The following is a 22,257-nucleotide window of genomic DNA, read 5'->3' as shown; positions in this document are numbered from 1 at the left end:
GTCAAACTTATGTTGGTAGCACTGCATACCGGCTGTCAAATATGTGGTGATGATATCGATATTTTTCAATGTTTTTAACAATAATGAATTTTTTAAATAAAATTATCAATTTAACTTAATTATTATGATATGATTTCTATTAAAGATTTGTGATTCATAAAATTATGAACTTTTATAGAGATTCGATTTTTGACCTAATAGTAAAATTTTGATATAAAGTAGAGGATAAGTCTTATCTTACGTAACTATTTTTACACAGAAGCAGAGAATTTATTAGCTTGAGCTATATTACTCACTTTTCTTAAAAGTTTAGAATAATAATATAAATTAACCAAAATTATAAAGGAATAATTGAAAATGAACGATTAATATACAAAATCGAAAAAGTTATTAAAATCGTTTAATTAAAATTTATCGATTTATGAATTTAATTTTTTCGCAAATAAACAATATATCGATAGAATATCAACAATCTCTACGAAACAAGGCGCGAAATCACATATTGCACATTTGAAAGGTTTATAAATTAAGAATTTTCAGAAACTGTTTAACCAATTGGGGAAAATCAATTTTAAAAAAATATAAGAAGAAAAATGAGCAGTTTTGCAGGCAAAAGAAAGTTTCCTGAGAACGGCAATGCAAACAAAAATGGAAATGCCGCTGCAGGAAAACAACAAAAGAAATGGTTTGTCAATTGTGAAATTTCAGTTTATATACCAGTGAAGACTTTTGCCAAATTGATTATATTAAATTTGTTTTCATATTATGCGCAAAAAGGAACGATGACGAGGATGATGATTTCGATGGTATGGATTTCGATATGGCTGGAGATGGCGCTGATGATAAGGATGCACTTCTAGGGGAAGGTCCGGAGAACCAACAAACCTCAGTGAAATGGTCACGAGTTGATCCACCAAATTTAGATCCTTCCTCTGACGAATTGACATTTCAACAAATAGATATAGAAAACTACTTGGGCGACCCGCTGCCAGGCATGCCAGGCCCACAGATTGGTCCGGTACCAATAATACGCATGTTTGGTATAACGATGGAAGGCAATTCAGTTTGCTGTCATGTGCATGGCTTCTGTCCTTACTTCTATATAGCAGCACCACGTAGTTTTGAACGTAATCACTGCAATGCCTTACGCGAAGCTTTAGACAAAAAAGTTTTAGCAGATATGCGCAGCAACAAGAATAACGTTCAGGAAGCTGTGTTAGAGGTGCAACTCGTTGAGCGCCTCAATATTTACGGTTATCAAGGAGATGAGAAGCAACGCTATATAAAAATAACAGTTACAATGCCTAAACTGGTTGCAGCGGCAGTGCGTTTGCTTACACATCAAATTGTGATGTCGGATTTCGATTTTCAAGACTGTCGTGCATTCGAAAGCAATATTGACTTCGATGTACGTTTCATGGTTGACACACATGTAGTGGGTTGTAATTGGATTGAATTGCCTGCGGGCACATGGCGTATGCGCAGCAAAAATACCAAACCAATGCCAGAATCACGTTGTCAAATCGAAGTGGATGTGGCGTATGACAAATTCATATCACATGAACCTGAAGGAGAGTGGTCTAAGGTAGCGCCTTTTCGCATACTCTCATTCGATATTGAGTGTGCCGGTCGCAAAGGTATTTTCCCTGAAGCTAAAATGGATCCTGTTATACAGATCGCCAACATGGTTATACGACAAGGTGATCCCGAACCTTTCATAAGAAACGTGTTTACTTTAAATAATTGTGCGCCTATTGTTGGCTCCGAAGTGCGTTGCTTTCCAAAAGAGACTGAACTGCTAGACGCGTGGTCAAGTTTTGTGCGCGAAGTCGATCCGGATATTTTAACCGGCTATAATATAAATAATTTTGATATACCCTACCTGCTCAACCGTGCGGCACACTTGAAGGTGAAGAATTTTGAATATCTCGGACGCATACGAAATATACGCTCAGTTATTAAAGAACAAGTGTTGCAATCCAAGCAAATGGGTAGACGTGAAAACAAGTATGTGAACTTTGAAGGGCGTGTGCCCTTCGATTTGCTTTTCGTGCTGCTGCGTGAGTATAAATTGCGTTCGTACACACTAAATGCCGTGAGTTATCACTTCTTGCAAGAGCAGAAGGAAGATGTGCATCACAGCATAATCACAGATTTACAAAATGGTGATGAGCAAACGCGACGTCGTCTGGCTATGTATTGTCTTAAGGATGCCTACTTACCGTTGCGTTTGCTGGACAAACTAATGTGTATTGTCAATTACATGGAAATGGCAAGGGTCACAGGTGTACCATTGGAATCGCTGTTAACACGTGGACAACAGATTAAAGTGCTTAGCCAACTGCTGCGTGCTGCACGTACCAAGGGGTTTATAATGCCCGCATACCAGTCGAAGGCGTCTGAAGATCAATATGAGGGCGCTACTGTAATAGAACCGAAACGCGGTTATTACGCCGATCCCATAGCAACACTCGATTTTGCTTCGCTATATCCTAGTATTATGATTGCGCATAATCTCTGCTATACCACGTTAGTGCAACCAGGTATGAAAGAGAAGCTCGGCCTGGCGGATTCAAAAGTAGAACGTACGCCCGCCAACAACACATTTGTGCGCTCTGAAGTGCGTAACGGTTTGCTACCGGAAATTCTACAATCGCTGTTGGCGGCGCGTAAACGTGCCAAAAACGATTTGAAGGTGGAAAAAGATCCTTTCCGACGTAAAGTGCTCGATGGTCGTCAATTGGCTTTGAAAATATCTGCCAATTCAGTGTATGGTTTTACGGGCGCGCAGGTCGGCAAATTACCTTGTTTGGAAATATCGGGCAGTGTTACCGCTTATGGACGCACTATGATTGAGTTAACCAAAAATGAGGTGGAAAACCATTACAAAATCTCGAATAATTATGAGAATGATGCAGTGGTCATTTACGGTGACACCGATTCGGTGATGGTGAATTTTGGTGTGAAAACGTTAGAACGCGCCATGGAACTGGGACGTGAAGCGGCCGAAATAGTGAGCGCCAAGTTTGTGCGCCCAATTAAATTGGAATTCGAAAAGGTTTACTATCCATACTTGCTAATCAATAAGAAACGTTATGCAGGCTTGTATTTCACGCGTCCCGAAACTTATGACAAAATGGATTGCAAAGGTACGTGTGTTTGTTGTGGTTCATTATTAATATTTTTATTTTATAATTTTTTTTATTAAATTATTATAATTTTTTATTAAATTATTATAATTTTTTATTAAATTATTATAATTTTTTATCAAATTATTAGTATTTTTATTAAATTTTTATTTTTTTATTAAATTATTATTTTTTATTGAATTATTTTTTTTTATTTTTTTTTTTTTAATTATTATTTTTATTTTATTTATTTTTTCTTCATTATTATTTTTTTACATTTTTTCAGGCATTGAAACCGTACGCCGCGACAACTCACCGCTTGTCGCGAATCTGATGAACACTTGCTTACAAAAGTTGCTCATCGAGCGTAATCCCGAGGGCGCCGTAGAATACGCCAAACGTGTCATAGCCGATTTGCTCTGCAATCGTGTTGACATCTCGCAGCTTGTGATTACCAAAGAACTGGCAAAGACTGATTATGCTGCTAAGCAGGCGCATGTGGAATTGGCGAATAAAATGAAGAAACGTGATCCGGGCACAGCGCCTAAATTGGGCGATCGTGTACCTTATGTGATTTGTGCGGCGGCCAAGAATACACCCGCCTACATGAAGGCCGAGGATCCACTGTATGTGCTGGAGAATTGTGTGCCCATTGACGCCAACTACTATCTGGAACAACAATTGTCGAAACCTTTGTTGCGCATATTTGAACCGCTGCTCGGTGATCGCGCTGAGTCTATATTGTTGAGTAAGTTAACATAAATTATTTATTTTGCTTTATTTTAATTAACAACAACTACTTTCACCCACAGAGGGCGAACACACACGCACACGTTCCGTAGTGACCTCAAAGGTTGGTGGCCTCGCTGGTTTTATGACGAAAAAATCCTCTTGCCTTGGCTGTCGTGCGCTGATGCCGAATGGTTATGAGAAAGCCGCCTTGTGTCCGCATTGTGAGCCACGCATGAGCGAGTTGTATCAACGCGAAATCGTCGCGAAACGTTCGCTGGAAGAGACTTTCGATCGCTTATGGACCGAGTGCCAACGTTGCCAGGGTTCACTGCATGAGGAGGTTTTGTGTTCAAATCGTGATTGCCCGATTTTCTACATGCGTCAAAAGATACGCATGGACTTGGATACGCAGGAGAAGCGTGTACAACGTTTCGGTGCGCCGGATTGGTAACGGATTAACCGTTAATTTCGCATGTGTAGTTTATAAGTGCTTAGTGCCTGATTGTGAATCGGTTACTAAAAATTACTGTATTTATATTTTATTTGTTTTCCTGAGAGCTTGTGAAATGCTCTGCCGAGATTTGATTTGTCTGATAATAAATTTAAATTGTTGAGAAAATATGTGTGATGTGTGATTGTTATTGAGTGTGGTACTTGACTTGTGGTGGTAGTGAGATTTTAGGAATAGTGCCGTAAGTAATTATTATCGTACTTAATTCTTGGAATAGTTAGATTTACGTGACATTAAGGATTGTGTGTTCTTTAAAGTATCTAACACACTCACAGACTGCCTTATATAATCTTGAACACAGTGAACTTCACAATAGAAAAAAATCATTTGATATTTCTACACTTAATAAACTTTGCGCGGTTTGTTTTTAGTTAATACCACAGCTTTATATTTTTATCGTTTTTATTAATGCTATATTGTTTTTTTTTACAAAGATACCGCGCCAATCGTTGACTAAAAACTAAAAAAAAAATACTACAATGCGCGTTGGTAGTGAAAGCGCAGCGCCACCCTATTTTTAAGACTTTTAATATTAATTCATGTTTTATCCGAACCGAACTAGAAAATTAATTGCTGATTATTGATATATTCGGTTATTAACGCAACAGTAGAAAATTTCGATTTCAAATTTCTTTGACACCGTTATTAAATACAACTGTTTTTGACTTTAATTACTTTAGTGTAATAGTTTGTTTCACAAATTACTTTTTAATTTTTTTTTTTTTAATTAATATTTTCTTAATTGTTTATGTTGTGTGTGGGTGCGCCGTGGTGAAGTCACATCATAGTAGTGTTTTTTTTTATCAATACGTTTTCTTATTAATATACACTTGCAATTGCCTTATGTGCTGGCTACCAACAATTTACTTGATTTCATTTATGTTTTTTTTATATGTAAGTATATAAAATGCATATAGTAATTACTTAAAATTAAGAACAAATAATAGTTTAAAGAACTTTTTTTTGGGTACAGTTGGTATGGGACAAGGAGTTTTTTTTTTCTATATTTCTAGTTGCACTATTTACGACTTTGCAATGTGTTGGAAAGCCAATCCATCGCTTGATCTAAACCTTCACCTTTGGTCGCTGATGTTTTGAATATTTGGAAAGTACGATTTTTTAAATTTTCCAAACCGAGCGCATGATGCACTTCCGCCACTGTCATACAACCTTCCATATCCTGTTTGTTGGCGAGCACAACAAGTATGGCGCCGGCAAGTTCCTCTTCCTGCAAACAGCATGCAAATTAATATAATTTAACGATAACACATACATATGTATATACTACGGTTGAACTTCCATAACTCGCACTTCTATAACCCGAATTTCTTCATAACTCGAACTCTTGTATTGCCATAGAAATTAAATTTCATACAAATTAACTTCCGTAACTCGGAAGTCTCTCTAACTCGAAGTTTTTTAGTGGATAGTGTGATTCGAGTTCGAGGGAAGTTCAACTCTATTTAATAAATACGCACCCGCAACATGTATAGCAGCTCATCTTTAGATATGCCTATCCGATCACGATCTGCAGAATCCACTACATAGATAATAGCATCTGTATTACTATAGTAACAACGCCAATACGGTCTAAATGCGCACGAAAGGTAAATAATGACTATTTTTATAGATTATTTTATTTACAAACCTTATACTTGTCTGTCCACCCAAATCCCATACTTGGAATTTTAAATTCTTGTACGTAACCTGTTCGACATTGAAACCAATAGTCGGTATTGTTGTGACCACCTCACCGACTTGCAGACGATACAGTATTGTCGTTTTACCAGCACCATCCAGCCCTAATATCAGTATGCGCATTTCGCGTGAACCGAGCAGGCCGCGAAAGTAACTTAATACACCACCTATGTGCGATAAAAACTATTTTAGCAAGTGAATAGTAATTATTAATGCTATTTTTTTGGAGACTGTGGAGTCACAACACCGGCAGACGTACCAATTGGCATAAAGGTTCTATTTTCCAATTTAGCCAATCTGTCATTGCTAGCACACATAGCACTTACCCATTTTATTTTAACTACAATACGTTGGCGATAGTTCTAATTTACTTATTATATATATTGTGTGTATTTAGTTTGTTTTAATTATTTGCGCTAGAAAAATTAATGCACGCACATTTGGTTTAATTAAAATAAATTCATATGTGAAAATAATCCGTATTTTCACTTTTTTTTACACAGACGATGAGAACGGTTTGGTTTATGTCAAATATTGTTTGTCATGCGTAGCGGTTATGACGTGTCTGTGTAAAGAACACACAGTGTTGCATTACAGGTGAAACGGTTAAAATAAAAAGCGTGAATGTTTGAGATTGTTTTAAGTTTTATTTTTTATTTAGTTTAATTTAAATTAAATACTAAAATATTTGTAAATGAAAACGCTGCTTTTACCTGCTTTAATTACACGAATTATATCAGCAATTTAACCTTTAAATATAACAATTTAATATATTGATATTACGAATTAAAAATAGTTAAAAACAAATAAAAATAGCAAACAAATTTATTTTAATTGATTTATTTTTTTTTTTCTTTTTAATATGTTTTATTTATTTCAATATTTCTTATTTACTGCTTTATAATTAATTATTTCATTTTTTGCTAACTTTTATTGAAATAATTATACAAATTATTGTATGCTTTGAAATTTATTTTATTATAATGCGTTGTTATACAGTTATGTTTGTATATTTTACAATTCATATTTGCTTTCATGTTGCTGTTGTTGGTTTGCATTGTGTTTGCTAAATAAAAAATTAATTATTACATACACATACAGTAAATAGCCTTTTTTTAAATACAATTACATACATATTCCCTTTTTGTTTAACAACTTATTAATATTAGCATTGCTTTTTTATATTTTTATATTTTACAACTTACATAAAGCAAATGTATTTTTATACAATTTTATATTTTCTTTTATTTTTGAGTTTATAAATATACATATATGTATATATAAAGCACACACAGATATATAAATAGCTATGAATATTGTAGAGTTTTAAAAATTATGCTCGAAAACCAAAGATAATTATTTTTTTTTACTTATTTTAATTACGCTTTGTTTTGTTGTTTTATTTTATTGCATTAGAAAATGTACTGCAGTTAATACAACTAGTAAAAATGTGTCTTTAGTAAAACGATGTGCTAGAAAATATCAGTCGGAAATGTTCAAAACACAGTTATATCGTATTCAATTCCCTTATTAGATATTAAGTTAACGAATGTTTTGTAGAAATTGTATATTTCATAGGTTTTTTTTGTTATTATTTGTGAGTATTTTATTTAATCTTTAGGTGCTTTAAATGTTCTTTATTTATATGTTATTGGAAAAGTTAGAAATTTTTATTAAAAAATGATAAAAAGCTTTAAAACAATTGAAAAAAAAAATTTTTTAAAAATATTAAAAATTGTATGAAAAAAAATTATTTAAAAAAATTGTTTTAACAAAAATTATGAAAAAAATATTAAACATTTTATTAAAGGAAAAATAAAAAAAAGTATACAAAAAATAAAAAAAAATATGAATAAAAATAAATAAATTAAAAAAATTAAACGAACATAAAAAAAATATTGGAAATATTTATCGTCAATATAAAGTAAATAATTCTTTAATATAAAACAAAATAATAAAAAATTTTAAAACGAAAATAAAAAATTATTTATAAAAAAATATTGTATTAAAAAAATTACAAAAACAAATTTTATAAAAAAAAAAACAGAAAAAAAGATTAAAAAAAATATTTGAAATTATTAAAAAAAATTTTAAAATTATTAAAAAAATTTTTAAAATTATTAAAAAAATATTTAAAATTATTAGCAAAAATATTTAAAATTATATAAAAGGAAAAATAAAAAAATTAATAATAAGAATTATTATATAAATACACATTTTATGAAAAAAAGAAATAAAAATAAAATATTTATTGAAATGAAAATAAAAATTTATTAGAAAAAAATGTATCGTAAATAAAAATAAAAAAATAATATTCAAAATAATAAAATTTATTGAAAATAAAATATTAAAAAAAACATAAAAAATTAATTAAAAGAACAAAAAAATATTATGAAAAAAAATTGTAAAAAAAACATAAAGAAGTATTAAAAGATATTAAAAATAATATAAAAGGAAAAAAGAAAAATATATAAAAAATATATAAATATATATATATATATATAAAAAATAATATGAAAAGAAAAATAAAAAGAAATTTATAAAAAAAAATATTAAAAAATAAGATTTTATGAAAAAAAATTAATAACAAATTTATTGAAATGTAAATAAAAAATTATTTGGATAAAATTTATCGTAAATATAACGAGAAAAAACTCTTTAACTAACATGCAGCTTTCCTCAACAAAAAATTCTGTTAGTTATTTTAAATTAATTAAAAATCAGTAATAATATTTATATAACACAAATAAAGCATATTTAAAAGTAATTATTGATTTTATGTGCAACTTTCGCTGAACAATTTAACTTTCACCTCTGTAACCATATTTTATACTGAAATAATGCTTTTCAAATATTATTTATATAAATAATTATCCTTCACTTTCCACTTTTTAACAATTACAATTTTATTAAATATACATACACGTAACTTTATTTAATGTATGTATATATAAATATTTTTTTGTTTTTAATTTATTAAAGAGCATTTGAAAATTATTTGTATTTATATGTAAGTTAAATGGTAATGTGAACGTATTTAGCATGTTTGGCTGACTAGAATGTTTGGTGCAAACTGTTATCGTTTAAGCTAAAGTTTTTATTAAATATTTTTTTTATTAAAAATTGTTTGATTTGATGGCATACGAATAATATGCTTTGAAATGTACAGTTCCAACACGCGTAATACTTTGCATAGTTTTGTTGACATATACAGTTATTTGTTAATATTATTATTAAATTTTAAATTTTTGTAACGCGCAAATTTATAGTTATCGATTGCAGCATTTTTGCGAAATGTTATCGATTTCCATTGTATGCTTATGATAACTAGCTTTTTAGTTTTGTTAATGCAGCTACTATTTTCTTTTACATTAATAAATTAAAAAAAGTCATACATTTTTATTTTTTTTTTTTGTAATATTATTAATTCTTTTCGTTTTTATAACATAAATATTTGGTGTTTTGTTCTCGTTTGTTTATTAAGAATAGCTTAACTTTTGTTTATATATAAACATTTTGCATTTTTGACGCTCTCGAATAAGCGAAACAAATAACAAACAAAAGTGCGCAAAATTATTAATAACGTTAGTATTTCGTATTTATTGTGAATTTCTCATTATACGTTAAAAGTAATTTTATTAAAGAAAGCATTTGTTTCTCACTGGTTTTGCATAAATTTGTTTAAATTTGATCTGGTGGGCGCAACTAGCATTTATTTTTGGCGAAAAAAATATTAAGAATTTTAAAAATTGTGCATTTTTTTAGAATTTTGTATGGTCATTTGTGTTACTATACAACTACTTCTTCTATTTTAATTTACGATTTCTGCATGCTTTTTGATTTTTAAAACTGATGTTTGTGTGTTTGGTGGGACATACATACATATGTATATTTATTTATAAATTATTAACAGTTTAAAGTAGTCAGCATTCAAATTGTTAACATTTTCCGTTATTAAAACTGACTTTACCACAATAACTGCGTCTCTGTATTGCAAATTTGTTGTATTATTTAGTATAAACAAAATAAATGTGCGTATTTATTAAATTTTCATTGCTATAAATATTAATAACTGCGCTTCGTATGCTATTATTAAGTATAAATGCCATTGTATAGATTTAGCTCAAAAAACACAAATGTCACGTGCTTGTTTTTTATGACACAAAATATAAAATAAATACATTCATTACTTGCTAGCCAAATTACAGTAGTTGGCTTTCGTTTAACATTAAGGCCTCTAAAAAATATTTTCTTAAAAAAAAACTGTATATAAATTAAACAATGTGTGAAGTGTTTTTTCTGCTTCTTTAAATATTTCTGCTTATTAAAATATTTATTTTATAACTATGAAGCAGTTCAAATTGTTCTTAATCAGTTTTACAATGCTTTTAAGCTGTTTGTTCGGATTTTTAGAATTAGTATTACTTGGTTTTCGTTTAAATACATCGTAAATATGCATGTATGTATGTTTTAGTATTAGTTTATTTTGTCTTTTTTTACTGATTTCAAGCAGTGTTTGTGTGGCAATTGATTTTTGGGTAAAAAAAATAATAAATTACAACTTTATTATTAACACAAACGAACTGAAAGCGAACATTTTTAATACAAATATATAATTTTAACAAAAATTAATTTTATATTATAAGAAAATCGTACTGAAAGTGAACATATTTTATATAAATGTTGTTTTTTAATAAAAATTAATTTTATAATATAACAAAATCGAATTGAAAGCGAAAATATTTAATTTTTTTAATAAAAATTAATTTTATATTATAACAAAATCGAAAATATTCAATTTAAATATATATTTTTTAATAAAAATAAATATATATTTTTTAATAAAAATAAATTTTATATTCTGAGAAAATCGAAAATATTTAATAAAAATATAATTTTAAACGAAATTTGTATGCATTTTAAAATGTTTTGTTTATAATAAAATAAAATTGTTTCAATTTTACAATATTTAAATTAAAATTTGCATATTTGTTTTTTTTTATTATAATAATTTAAAGAACATCTTTTCTTTTTCTAAATCGAATATCTAATTTTGCCGCAGCCACTTTAAAACTCTCCAACACCAAACACCACTTCTGTTGAACTTTATAGCTTGTATTACATCAAGAATTTTAAGTAAGCAATACATGTTTTTTTTACAACAAAATAATTACTATATATGTATCTAATGTCATTTCGTTTGCATTCTACCTATGATGATGCACAATATTTGTTTTCATACTAACTTGAATCGGTTTACGTTGACCACACACACATATGGCTACCCAAACTGCAAATGCACTACAGTGTCCTACACATATATCCTTTTGTTCTTGCTAATACTTGCTAGTAAGTATTTACTAAAAAACGTTTTAACTAAGTTTACACAATACACAGCGTGTGCTTATGTCTGATATAATAAAATAAAAAAAATGCCTAACCTAAATTGGCAATGCCTACTATAGTGCGCATCTAAACTGCTATCTAAAACTTTCGCGTAGTAGCAAAACTACAAAAGAAAATGTATTTAGCATTAATAATTACATTTGTATTAAGTATATTATTGTATACGCGCAACAACAAAATAAAATCAAATTTACCACCCAAGCATTACTATTTTAAACTATAATAATTTGGTTTACATATAATACAGTAAAAGTTTAATACGCTTAACAAATGTTTGTTCTTTTGTTATGCCTTACAACTCACTTTACACAAACTAAGTTGTTGTAGCAGTGACAGTTGTCAAATTTGTACCGCTATAGGCAGCAAATACCGCTATAGCATGGATAATATGATACGAAACTCTTCTCTTTTGCTTGTTGAGAGAGCCCATGAACTCATTTTTGATGTTGGCAACAAAGCCAGATCATGGGCTACTGAACAGCTGACAGTCAAAATGACGAGCTACCACTAAGAATCCCGCAGAAATAAATGATTAAATGGTTCGTTTTTGTACGATAAGTTTTTTGTGATTTTTGAATTACTATTCACTATTAACTATTAAATGGAGTTAATATGTGTATATTATTTAAGAAACGGTGGCTATTTGTACAAAAGTAATATACGTTCTTTAGCAGTGTTAAATACCATTTACGTAAATACGTATCTGGGTACAAATTTTCTCTTAAACTTTTAGAGAATATATTAAGGTGTTTATTTGTTTATAAAATATAAATAAATATATGTTACTAAATTAAACTAAGCCAAATTTTTGTTTATGTTGACTTATAATATGTACGATTTTTAATTATTATAATATTTTATTATTTTTATGTGTAGATGTTTATTGTTTATCTTAAAATATATATTTGTAAGTGTATGTGTTGGCGTAATATTGGTTAAGAAGTCTCTAATAAGCGTAAATTGCAAACCAATAAATACCCAATAAATCGAATAAAAATCTCCTAACTTATGTTTTCCCGCAGTGGCACCACTGCCAAATGTTATAAAAAATGCGGACTTTGACAGCTCTCTCACGAATGAAAGAGTTTCGTATCATGTTATCCATGGCTATAGGCAGAAGTTGTCAAAATGTATTAAAAAGATAAAGAAAGCGAAATTAATTCAAATCAAAAAAATTTTATAAATATAGTATAAGCGAAATGTCACCGCGTACAAATTTCATAAATAATACACTACCACAACAACAAAGCACTGTTATCTTAAATCTCTTGCCAAACCCACACTACCACCCCCATTCCACCTAAAGCACACGAATCAAATGCCATTGTTTGTTTGTTTACCTTTACGGCCGCGACATGTCGCTGCGTGTTTGCCTAAACATTTGCTATGGGTGCATTGCGCGTCTCCGCATCCCGATTCGACTTATCCTACACGTACTGATAGTGCGCCAACTCGGTGCCACCACCTTCACCATCGGCATTGCCACGCAACAGCGGCTCTTGCTCCACCGTTGTACGTCCCACCTGCATATCCATATCGTAGTAATTCATCCAATCGATGTGACGCGGTTGCACCAAACCAAAACATTTGCATTCCAAGAAATCGACCAAGTTGTTGAGTGGTCCACGCGTGAAAGGACTGTGACCACCTTTCGCTTGAAAGTGTCGATAACGTCCACGATTCATGCGCTCATTGGTGGTCATACCGAGGCAAACGACTTGATATGTCTGGCAAATTGTGAGCAGCACAACCCACGAGAGATGTAACAATGCATTCGCCATAACCCAACCAACCCAGGCATTACAATTGGCTATGTCCATAATTGCTTTCTGGAAATCCGACAGCGGTACGAGCGTAAAGTGTACATTACATTGATAGATGTAATAGCAAGCGCCACCGTACAACATCCAACAGCACATTATGAGTAACATCCAGAGGAAACCCATGAAGTAGGCGTGATTCTTGAGACCAATACAATTGCCCACCCAGGGGCAGTGATGATCGAAACGCGCAACACAGCGATCGCAAACGCTGCAATGCTTTGAACGTATCGGACGCCGTACCAGACAGCCAGAACAGAAGGAGGAAGGCTCGAAGCCGATGCCACCGCGTTCTGATAATTCGATAATCGTCTGTAAAAGAAAGTGATCGTGTTAGGCAAAGTGTGACATAACCTCACTTGAAATTAATTAATTTATGTTTATAACACGGATATCATTATATAAATTATAACAAATGCGTGCTTACTTTAAAACGTTGCTCCTGCGTTGGGCGTATAATACCTGGATCGCCTTTCCACGACTTCATAAAACATACCCAAAGCGCGCCGGAGCATGTCAGAAATACTAGCGTTTCTGCAAATGATACCGCATCCACAATATATACAATCCACGTGACATAGAACCACGCTTTCGTCGCCAGATATACGCTTAACGGTAGCAATGCCAGCAAATGCTCGTCGAATAACGCTTTGCCAAGCGTATGGAAGATGCCATACAAACAACCAAGCAGGAAGAATTTAATTATATACAGTGTATTTAGTGTAAATACGACGCCAGCTAAGTAAAACGCGGTGAATGGACAAGCGACCATTGCCCACCAACGTAAGCGCTTGTCGTGACGCAAACGTGTTATCAAGGAGCGTTGTGTTTGTGTCTTTTGTGAAGCCTCACGTACGCGATCTAATACTTTGGAACCAATCCATATGGCGCCCGCCTGTGTTTCTAGCATTGTTAAAGGTGTTTCGCCACGCAAATTAGGAACATCGAGGGAGGCGCGTGATTTCAGAACCAAAGTCGAAATGGCAGTCGCATTACGTGCAAGTATGGCCCAATGTAACGCTGTGTTGCCGTGTGTGTAATCGACCATGGCGGGATTGGCGCCAAGCGTGAGCAATAAACGAACAGGATCTAATGCGCAGACCTGGCAAAAAGAGTTGCAAATATTTTACTATTTACATGCACATAAACAATAAAGTTCACATATACCTTCCAAGCGGCCCACATGAGCGCCGTCATGCCACCACGATCCTGTAAATCTGGATCAACACCTTTTGCTATGAAATACGCAACCAACGCGGTGTGCGCAAACTGTGCGGCAATGTGTATGCAGGAGCATCCCTCGGCATCACGTATTCGTGGATCAGCACCGGCATTCATTAGCAGCACAACAGAACCGAGATGTCCTTGCCGTGTTGCCCAATGCAAAGGTGTAGCGTTCAACTCGCCACCTACTGCATCCACAATGGCGCCTTTCTCCAAGAAATAACGTATAATATCGCGCCTATTATTGATGGCTGCCCAATGCAGTAACGTTACAGTCTCACTGTCGGGTTGATTAACATCCCAACCAGATTCGATAAGTTCACGTACACGCGCGATAGCGCCATATTGTGTCGCTTTGACTATATCGAAACCGCTGTAATCTGGCTCCACTGGTGCTGTGGGTGGCTGTTGTGCCATAAGCGCAGCCTGTCGTTCTGCTTCGCGATCATTTTCCGTACCAGGCGCACATGAGCCAGTCGTAGCGACATTGCAAGCGCTCTGATACATGTTGCTTGGATATTGTTGTAACCGTGATACGTATAGATTTGTTTCAAACTGTTGTAAATTTTTATGTAGTTAATTTATTACTTTTAAAACTCTATTAGACAAGTCAAATTAGCGCTTTATAAATACACTTTAACGCTCACCTATGCAATTGTAACTTTTTTCTTAGCACTAACCAGTGGGGTCCTTAAATATGAATCAGCCTGCAGCCGTTTGCTGCTATCATAAAACGCACTTATGCGTTGGTATGTGTGTCGGTGTACTCAATCCAGCATTTAAATGCAATTCTAAACAGCCGATACAAAAACACTTGTTAAATATTGACTGTATTTTATGAAAGTGCCATTTAACTACGCAATTTGACTTTTTCAACAGATAATTACTTTTTTCTACACTTCGTAGTTAGAAGAAAAAGCCAAATTTTTATCACGCAACTCGGAAAAAGTAGATTACACTCAAAAATTCGACTACTTCTGACATTTCAAATGACAATCCTCGGCTGTTGTCAGTGGGGGTGTCATTTTTTCTATTATTATGTGTTTGTGTGTATATTTTCATTGGTACGAAAGTGGTGACAAAAGAAATGGCGCAATTGGCGATGCTGCCAGCATGTTTAAATAAAATGTTATACCCTTTATGTAGAGAGTACACTGCAATTTGAAGTAGTGGAACGGATGAAGTATTGGATTTGGAAAATATTTATAGATTTTTGGGATTTTGAAACAATTTTAGATTTCAAATTATCTGTTTTTTAAATGTTTAGTATGCGTACACTGCGTCCTCAAAACATTTTCCGTTAGTGTGACGTCATAACTCCTGCTACAAGTTGTTGTTGTTGTTTTAACGATTATTCAGCACTGCTGAAACGGAAAGTATATGCCTAGTTGTTGTTGTTGTAACTGTTACCCAAACCTGTTTGAACCGACAAGCCTAAATTAATTGCCATCGAAATCATCTAACGAGAGGACTAGGAAAGCAGCTGTTTCGATAGGGTCGGACCAAAAAAAGTTGAGTGGGATTTAGGGGGCATGCAAAGAGGTGTTTAGTGTTGTCGTCGAGGTCATCTAAAAATTTTCACAAGAACCGGTTACCTACGTTACCAGATTTGACCAGGATTTTATCTGGCCAAGTCTTCTCTGCAAGACAGGTACCGTCGAATTCTCCGGTGAAATGCCAGGGAGCGGTACCCGCAGTTTCAATGAAAGTTTCTATGCCATTCTTAAGGGCGAATTGACAAAAGTACCCGAAACTATTGTGTACGTGTGATCGTTCATCCCTTTCTTGCACATTACATTCATCATTTAGCAATGTATATATACCTCTTGCACAATTTGGGGAATGGTATTGGTACAATCACGGATGAAAGACCCAATACTGCGAACGAAAACTCCACGTGCACTTTCAGTACTGCGACCCACAAAAGCCCAGAAACTATACTCTCTGTTTTCGATTAGTTCTGCCAAAATCCCAAATGAGAATTTAATAACAAAATCATTAATTATATTACATATTTATTAAAAATTGTATGCCATTTAGGAGCTTATTATTATATTTACTTTATACATCTATTATCGTACTACACGATATACATAACGTAACTATAACGTATTGAATAGTTGAGGAGGAAGACTGACAAATGTCAAATACCCCGGGCGGCCTGGAAGTGTAAGCTGCGCACCAGAGATAAAGAGATGTACAACTCTCATATCACTGGAAGTGAGAGCGCAATTGTAAACGTCAAAACCACCTAAACTTTGACAGTTTGTCGAGATGAGGAGGTTTTGACGTTTCGCAATTGGGAAACTGGAAAGGCCAGATTGAAATGTTGCAAAAAAAATAATGCGGTGGAGACATTTTTAACCGCCTTGCAAGATCACTAATAAGAACTTAAAACAATAAATATCAATGAAAACGCGTAATTTAAAAGTGGTTTAAGAATGTTTTTGTCAATTGCAGCATCGAGAAACTAATTTTTCATGGAAAATTATAAAAGAAATTGATTTATTTTCAGTTGACACTTAATAATTGACCATATTTATTACTGAAACTTCGAAAACCGGCTATTTTAATATACCATTTTATCGCTAAATGAAATATAAAACGTACATTTTATATTAAACATTCAGTATATAATAATTTTTAACCATAATAAATGTTGGGTATTTTTATTAAAATGCCCAAAAATTAGTATTTTGTCTGATCTGGTAATAATGCAAAATGTTATAAAAAACGCAAATTTTGAGGCGCTCTCACACTGGAATAAGTTGGACATCCCTTTATCCCTGCTGCGCACATTATGTGAGGACTCTTTTGGTTTCTTTCGGAGTTTTTATAAGATCTGTTCTTTCATTAATTTCACTAGTACTAGATTCATCTGGGAGGAGGGTTTCTATAAAATATAAAGTAAAATCTGAATTTGTATAAAGTTTGTAATAAATGTTGGTAATAATTACCTTATGTTTCAGGAATTCTAAATCTAACACGCCACCGTTCAAGTCTTAACATCCATGCTCTTGCTGTAGAATTTCCATTGAACTAATTTCGGTGAATTTATGTCCTTGTAAAGCGATACAACAACGTTATGATTCCTCAATACAAGGTGAAAATGAATCAAAAAAGTCCTCCTAATTAAACATACAAAAAGTTTTTAAATTTCTATGAGCACAAACATTCACTTAAATTTACCCTTTAATTTCTGTGTTTTAGCTGCTAATGGCACGGCCAAGTGCCGGTAAGCTCAAAGATACTGAAACTGCTTTGCCCTCTAGCTCATTGGCAAAACCCAGTTGACACACGTCGTGATAATAAACGGTTTCAAAAGCACCTAAACCATGTTGTTCCAATTCTCGTGCTTGTGTTGACCAAAAGGTTTAATTGCACGCAAAAAAGTGACATTAAACGTAATATCTGGTGTGTGAATGATTTGTGTTCCATGTAGCAGCGTTTGCGTCTATAGTTTTTGATTTGCTTGCAGCACATATTCCATCGCTTTAACCCGCCATATGAGGTTTGAAATATCTGTGTGGAAAATTAATTAGAATTTAAGGCAAGATAATATTATTATATTCAACAATTATTTACGTATTCAATGGTTTCGCCATTGATGTTGACCATTGTTGGCTTCTATTGCGTGCTTCGAATTGATAGTGCAATGAAGTATTACTGTATCACCCTCTTCAATTCCATATTTTGGCCTTAGAAAACTTTTATTTTACGTTTTAGTTATTTAAAAATGGGTGCTTCAGTAATTTATACTTTAATTAGGCTGCAGATCACTGAATTAAATAAAACACGCAAAATAATACTTCACAAGCAGCCATGATATAGCTCAAAACAAAACTTGTTCACACACGAGAACTTTGGTTGTTTCTTTCTATTATTTAGGGTGCTGTATGAGAGAAGAGTTGAGTTAAATGTTTATGCACATTTTACCCTTTGTTGTGTATGTGTGTATGTAGTGGTGTTATTAAAATTTCTTTGAATGTGTTGGAGTTTCAGTACCCATGACTTGCTGGGTTGTTATTTCGACGATCTAGCACTGTTTGGATCGGTAAGTTTTTATCCCTCTCTAAGTAATATAGCTTTCTAAAGGTATTCAAAACTTACCATTATTTAAAAAAAATATTTAATAAAACTCGTCTTTCCCCTCATCATGTGTTCTTTTTCTTACTTCTTCGTTTTTTTATTCAATTTATTTGACCGTATAATAAAGTTAAATAGTTTTACACTTAATTATGCAATTTGATGATAAAATTAAAAAATATACATTATAGTGTTTTCTTATGTTTTTTTTTACGAAATACATACATACATATATGTATCGGTATGAGTTGCAACACTGCAATTGAATAGCGTTAGCGAAATAAAACGTACAGCGTGTAATGAAGTTTAACGTTTATGGTTTGTTATTAGTTCGAAAGCAAAATTACATAAAAATTATTATTATATTTTTTATTATCACACATTTTATCGCTACAAAAAGAGTTTTTTTTATCAAATGCCACCACTATTCGCTCACAGCATTGCACGCTCTCTCTCTCTCTTTCGCTCTCTTTGCAACTGCCAGTTTTCATATTTTCATATAATATGTGTTGCTCTCTGTATTATTTTTATTAAATTAAATTTTATTTTTCCAGTTCATTAATGCTTTATGATCTCGCTTACTATTTTTTAAGTCTATGATATATATTTATTAATATTAATATTATGCTTTGGGATATATAATGTATAATATAAAAAATAACGTTTACAACGTTTATACGCTTTTTATTAGTTCTTATATTTTACAAAAAGTTTTTTTTTTTTTGTTTTTCACTTATATTTAATTAATTTTATTTTTGCATAGGTTTTGCTTTAGGGTTTCTGTTCTAAATTTTGTATATATTTCTTTCTACTGTTTTGGGCTGGATAAGTGTTTTTATTGATTTGTTTTTTTTTTTTTTTTGTATTTGTTTTTATTTTCTTTACATTTAGACTTTTGAGTTTTATTTTTATATTAAATTCCTTAATTTGTCGCCATGCTAACCGATCAAAAATGTTGGCGCAGGAGATGTAAATGTGCAAAAAAAAAATGTTAGTGTAAAACTAAGAGTTTGTAAGTGCGTAAAATTGTGTTTTTTTTTTTAATAAAAATGTAAATAGCAATGCGTAAAATATAGTAGTTTAGTTACAGAGTTGCATACATTCTTAATTTTTTTTCTGAAGTTACATTTTATAGCTCAAAATAATTAGTATGTTTATTGTACAAGGATTATGTGGAGTTGGAGGTAGTGAGCGCAGCTAAGAGCTTTGTTCTATGTATATATGTATGTATTTAGTACTAAATGTTATATTTTACGAGTTTAGGTGGGCCGATGCATATTTGCTTGCGCTTAAATTTATTCAGCATTTGCAGTTTCTTACTAATTTGTATATATAACATACTGTGTTGTCTATATATTTCTATGTAAGTTTATTCAGAGCAGTGTTGTGATATTTATAGTAATCTGTGATTTGAAAGTGACAATATTTTGTTTTTTATTATACAGCAGGTTGTTGTTTTTTATTTCATATTTTTTCACATTCATAAAGCTAAAAATTGTAGCAGTTACAGTTATTTATAATATTTTTTATATGTATATATATATTTTTTTTTAATGCGAAGCTGACAAGCTGCGCTCAATTGCATTAAATTATAGTATTTATAAATAAAAGAAAAATAGTTACTTAATAATATTATTTATATATAAAAAATAATAATAAATAAATTAAATAATATTTATAAATCAAATAATATTTCACAAATTCAAACGGCCAACACACTCTTGTTAATCGACTTTGATCGATTGTTCGCTGAATGCTGTTATCTAACTAACGGAAACGGAAACACATCACTGGGAGAATTTATTACAGGAATAAGTAGCGAGTATTTTCATAGTTTCACTAGCGTATAGTTTAAAAAGCAAACGAAAATATAAATTTAATATAATATACTAGAACAAGCAGCAATAATAATAATATATAATATGTTATAACAAATACGTGGTGTTGATATGTGTTGAAAATGCGTGCTTAGCTTAAAGTATAAACAAAGGAATTATAAAGGGTTTTTCATAAGGGACGCTACAAAAGTGGATCGATAGGCACAGCAAACGACGCCAAATTTTTCCTCGCTCTTTTGACATTTCTCTTCAGTAAGGTTTGCCATTTCATCATGGAAATATATACGATCCAACAATGAGTTGAAATTATTAAAATTTCAGTCAGTGGCCTCAACTTTAAGAGAGCTACGTTCAATTTATGTTCGTTATAATCGTTCGGTCAGATCAACAATTGAGCGTCTGGTGAAAAAAATGGAAAAAATTTTAATATACAGGCACCGTACAAAATGTTCCCGTGTTCCAGTAAGACAAAGAAGAGCCCGTAGTGTCGGCAATAAGGAAGACACAAATCAGTCGATATGGAATGTGAAATTGCAGCAGTATCAGCCGATTTATGCTTGAAAACTGTCGAAAATTGGGTGAAACATCTGGACTTCTGCAAGCGTGCCCGTGGTGGCCATGCAAATAAAAACGAGTTCAATACATAATGGCATCGAATGTACTTTTACAGGAATAAAGAATTTCATTGATATCCCAAATGTTTTGTAGCGCTCTTATTGAAAACCCCTTTACATCTTATTAACGTGTAAAATACTTCTTCAACTGAATGGTCAAATTGTGGTTAGGAAATTGGTGCTGGAAATTATATTTGCTCAGACCCGGCAAGAAAGCAAAATTGTTTACTGAAAAAAGATGAAAAAAATGTTAAATTAAAATGAATAAAATTAATAAATGTTTATGTGTTTACCTGTGTTTGTAAAATGTAATTTGTTTTTAAAAGCAAATTAAATGAAAACTAAATATAATATTCTAGAACAAGCTGCAAAATAATAATATATAATTTTATATTATTAGTATTTGCTGCTGACATGTGATGAAAATGTGTGCATAGCTTAAAAAAACAATGAAATTATACATATTATTAGCGCGTGGAATATTTTTTAAACATAATGGTCAAATTGTTATTAAAATTGTATTTGGTCAGACCCGGCAATAAAGCAAAATAGTTTACTGAAAAAAGATGAAAAAATGTTAAGTTAAAATGGTACAAAAATAATAAATATTTATGCGTTTACCTGTGTTTGTATAATAAAATTTCTGCGGCTTTAAAACATTAATAACTTATACAGTTTCAGTTCTCACCATTTGGGTTTTGTATGTATGTAACTGGCGTAGGAACCGACCATTTGCGTTTTAATAATATACAAAAGTCGGGTGTAGTTTTTTACATTTTATCAGCGGAAATGCTAAACTCGGCCCAATAACAATACACACAAAATAATTGCGATAAACTTTAGCCGGAGGCGCTGCAACTCTTGTATAAGTATTAACTTAAAAAATGTTTTTTTTTTTTTTTTTTTTGAGTATATGTTGAATATGGAACTGATCTGCTGCAATAATATTGTTATAAAAATGAATGACAAAGTGAAATCAAGAGATCGTAAACAATATATAAAATATACAAAATAATAAAATGTGATTAAATAATTATTTTATTTTTTTCTACAACTGTGAAACACAAAACATTCAAATTAAATAAAAACAATACACTTGTTTGTTTATTTAAGTTAATTTTTTATTGCATAAATTAAAAACAATTACTTTTTTTTCGCTGGTTTCTTGTAAAATACAATATAAATTATTTAAAATTAAAT

The 22,257-nt window shown here is 31.7% G+C and overlaps 3 protein-coding genes and 1 long non-coding RNA gene across 5 annotated transcripts; 2 read left to right on the top strand and 2 right to left on the bottom strand.

The window, feature by feature from the left end:
- The first annotated feature begins 473 nt into the window (after positions 1-473).
- Positions 474-4,953, top strand: LOC105215547 (DNA polymerase delta catalytic subunit). Its single transcript, XM_011189522.3, has 4 exons — positions 474-685; positions 778-3,149; positions 3,415-3,876; positions 3,941-4,953. Exons 1-4 carry the CDS (start codon positions 594-596, stop codon positions 4,309-4,311), a joined length of 3,297 nt encoding a protein of 1,098 aa, XP_011187824.1. The 5' UTR covers positions 474-593; the 3' UTR covers positions 4,312-4,953.
- On the bottom strand, positions 4,756-6,604 carry LOC105215492 (ADP-ribosylation factor-like protein 1). Its single transcript, XM_011189438.3, has 4 exons — positions 6,396-6,604; positions 6,020-6,236; positions 5,850-5,961; positions 4,756-5,599 (listed from the first exon to the last, which is right to left on the bottom strand). The coding sequence occupies exons 1-4, from the start codon at positions 6,397-6,399 to the stop codon at positions 5,390-5,392; spliced, it is 543 nt and encodes a 180-aa protein (XP_011187740.1). The 5' UTR covers positions 6,400-6,604; the 3' UTR covers positions 4,756-5,389.
- Positions 6,605-11,840: 5,236 nt separating this feature from the next.
- LOC128921377 (uncharacterized) lies at positions 11,841-13,473 on the top strand. Its single transcript, XR_008470830.1, has 2 exons — positions 11,841-12,014; positions 12,498-13,473. It is a non-coding gene; the product is annotated as an uncharacterized LOC128921377 (long non-coding RNA).
- Positions 12,572-15,560, bottom strand: LOC105215472 (palmitoyltransferase Hip14). Of its 2 annotated transcripts, none has more exons than XM_054228867.1 (5): positions 15,407-15,560; positions 15,200-15,310; positions 14,463-15,074; positions 13,723-14,397; positions 12,572-13,607 (listed from the first exon to the last, which is right to left on the bottom strand). In XM_054228867.1, the coding sequence occupies exons 3-5, from the start codon at positions 15,024-15,026 to the stop codon at positions 12,903-12,905; spliced, it is 1,944 nt and encodes a 647-aa protein (XP_054084842.1). In that variant the 5' UTR covers positions 15,027-15,074; positions 15,200-15,310; positions 15,407-15,560; the 3' UTR covers positions 12,572-12,902. The 2 variants fall into 2 exon arrangements, with proteins under 2 accessions (XP_054084842.1, XP_011187721.1); XM_011189419.3 differs by having other exon boundaries at positions 12,573-13,607; positions 15,167-15,310.
- Positions 15,561-22,257: the final 6,697 nt, after the last annotated feature.

This window comes from Zeugodacus cucurbitae, chromosome 4 (assembly GCF_028554725.1).
Source record: "Zeugodacus cucurbitae isolate PBARC_wt_2022May chromosome 4, idZeuCucr1.2, whole genome shotgun sequence".
Lineage (NCBI taxonomy): Eukaryota > Metazoa > Arthropoda > Insecta > Diptera > Tephritidae > Zeugodacus > Zeugodacus cucurbitae.
Note: the sequence above shows the minus strand (reverse complement) of the source record. Positions and strands in the feature narration are given on the sequence as shown.

Coding starts and splice junctions, on each gene's coding strand:
- LOC105215472 (XM_054228867.1), bottom strand. CDS start 15,026: ATGTATCAGAGCGCTTGCAATGTCGCTACGACTGGCTCATGTGCGCCT. Junction 14,398..14,462: donor TCATGTGGGCCGCTTGGAAG/GTATATGTGAAC, acceptor TCTTTTTGCCAG/GTCTGCGCATTAGATCCTGT. Junction 13,608..13,722: donor CGCAGGAGCAACGTTTTAAA/GTAAGCACGCAT, acceptor TTTCTTTTACAG/ACGATTATCGAATTATCAGA.
- LOC105215492 (XM_011189438.3), bottom strand. Junction 5,962..6,019: donor GGTGGACAGACAAGTATAAG/GTTTGTAAATAA, acceptor GTGCGCATTTAG/ACCGTATTGGCGTTGTTACT. Junction 5,600..5,849: donor AGCTGCTATACATGTTGCGG/GTGCGTATTTAT, acceptor TGCTGTTTGCAG/GAAGAGGAACTTGCCGGCGC.
- LOC105215547 (XM_011189522.3), top strand. CDS start 594: ATGAGCAGTTTTGCAGGCAAAAGAAAGTTTCCTGAGAACGGCAATGCA. Junction 686..777: donor GGAAAACAACAAAAGAAATG/GTTTGTCAATTG, acceptor ATGCGCAAAAAG/GAACGATGACGAGGATGATG. Junction 3,150..3,414: donor TGACAAAATGGATTGCAAAG/GTACGTGTGTTT, acceptor ACATTTTTTCAG/GCATTGAAACCGTACGCCGC.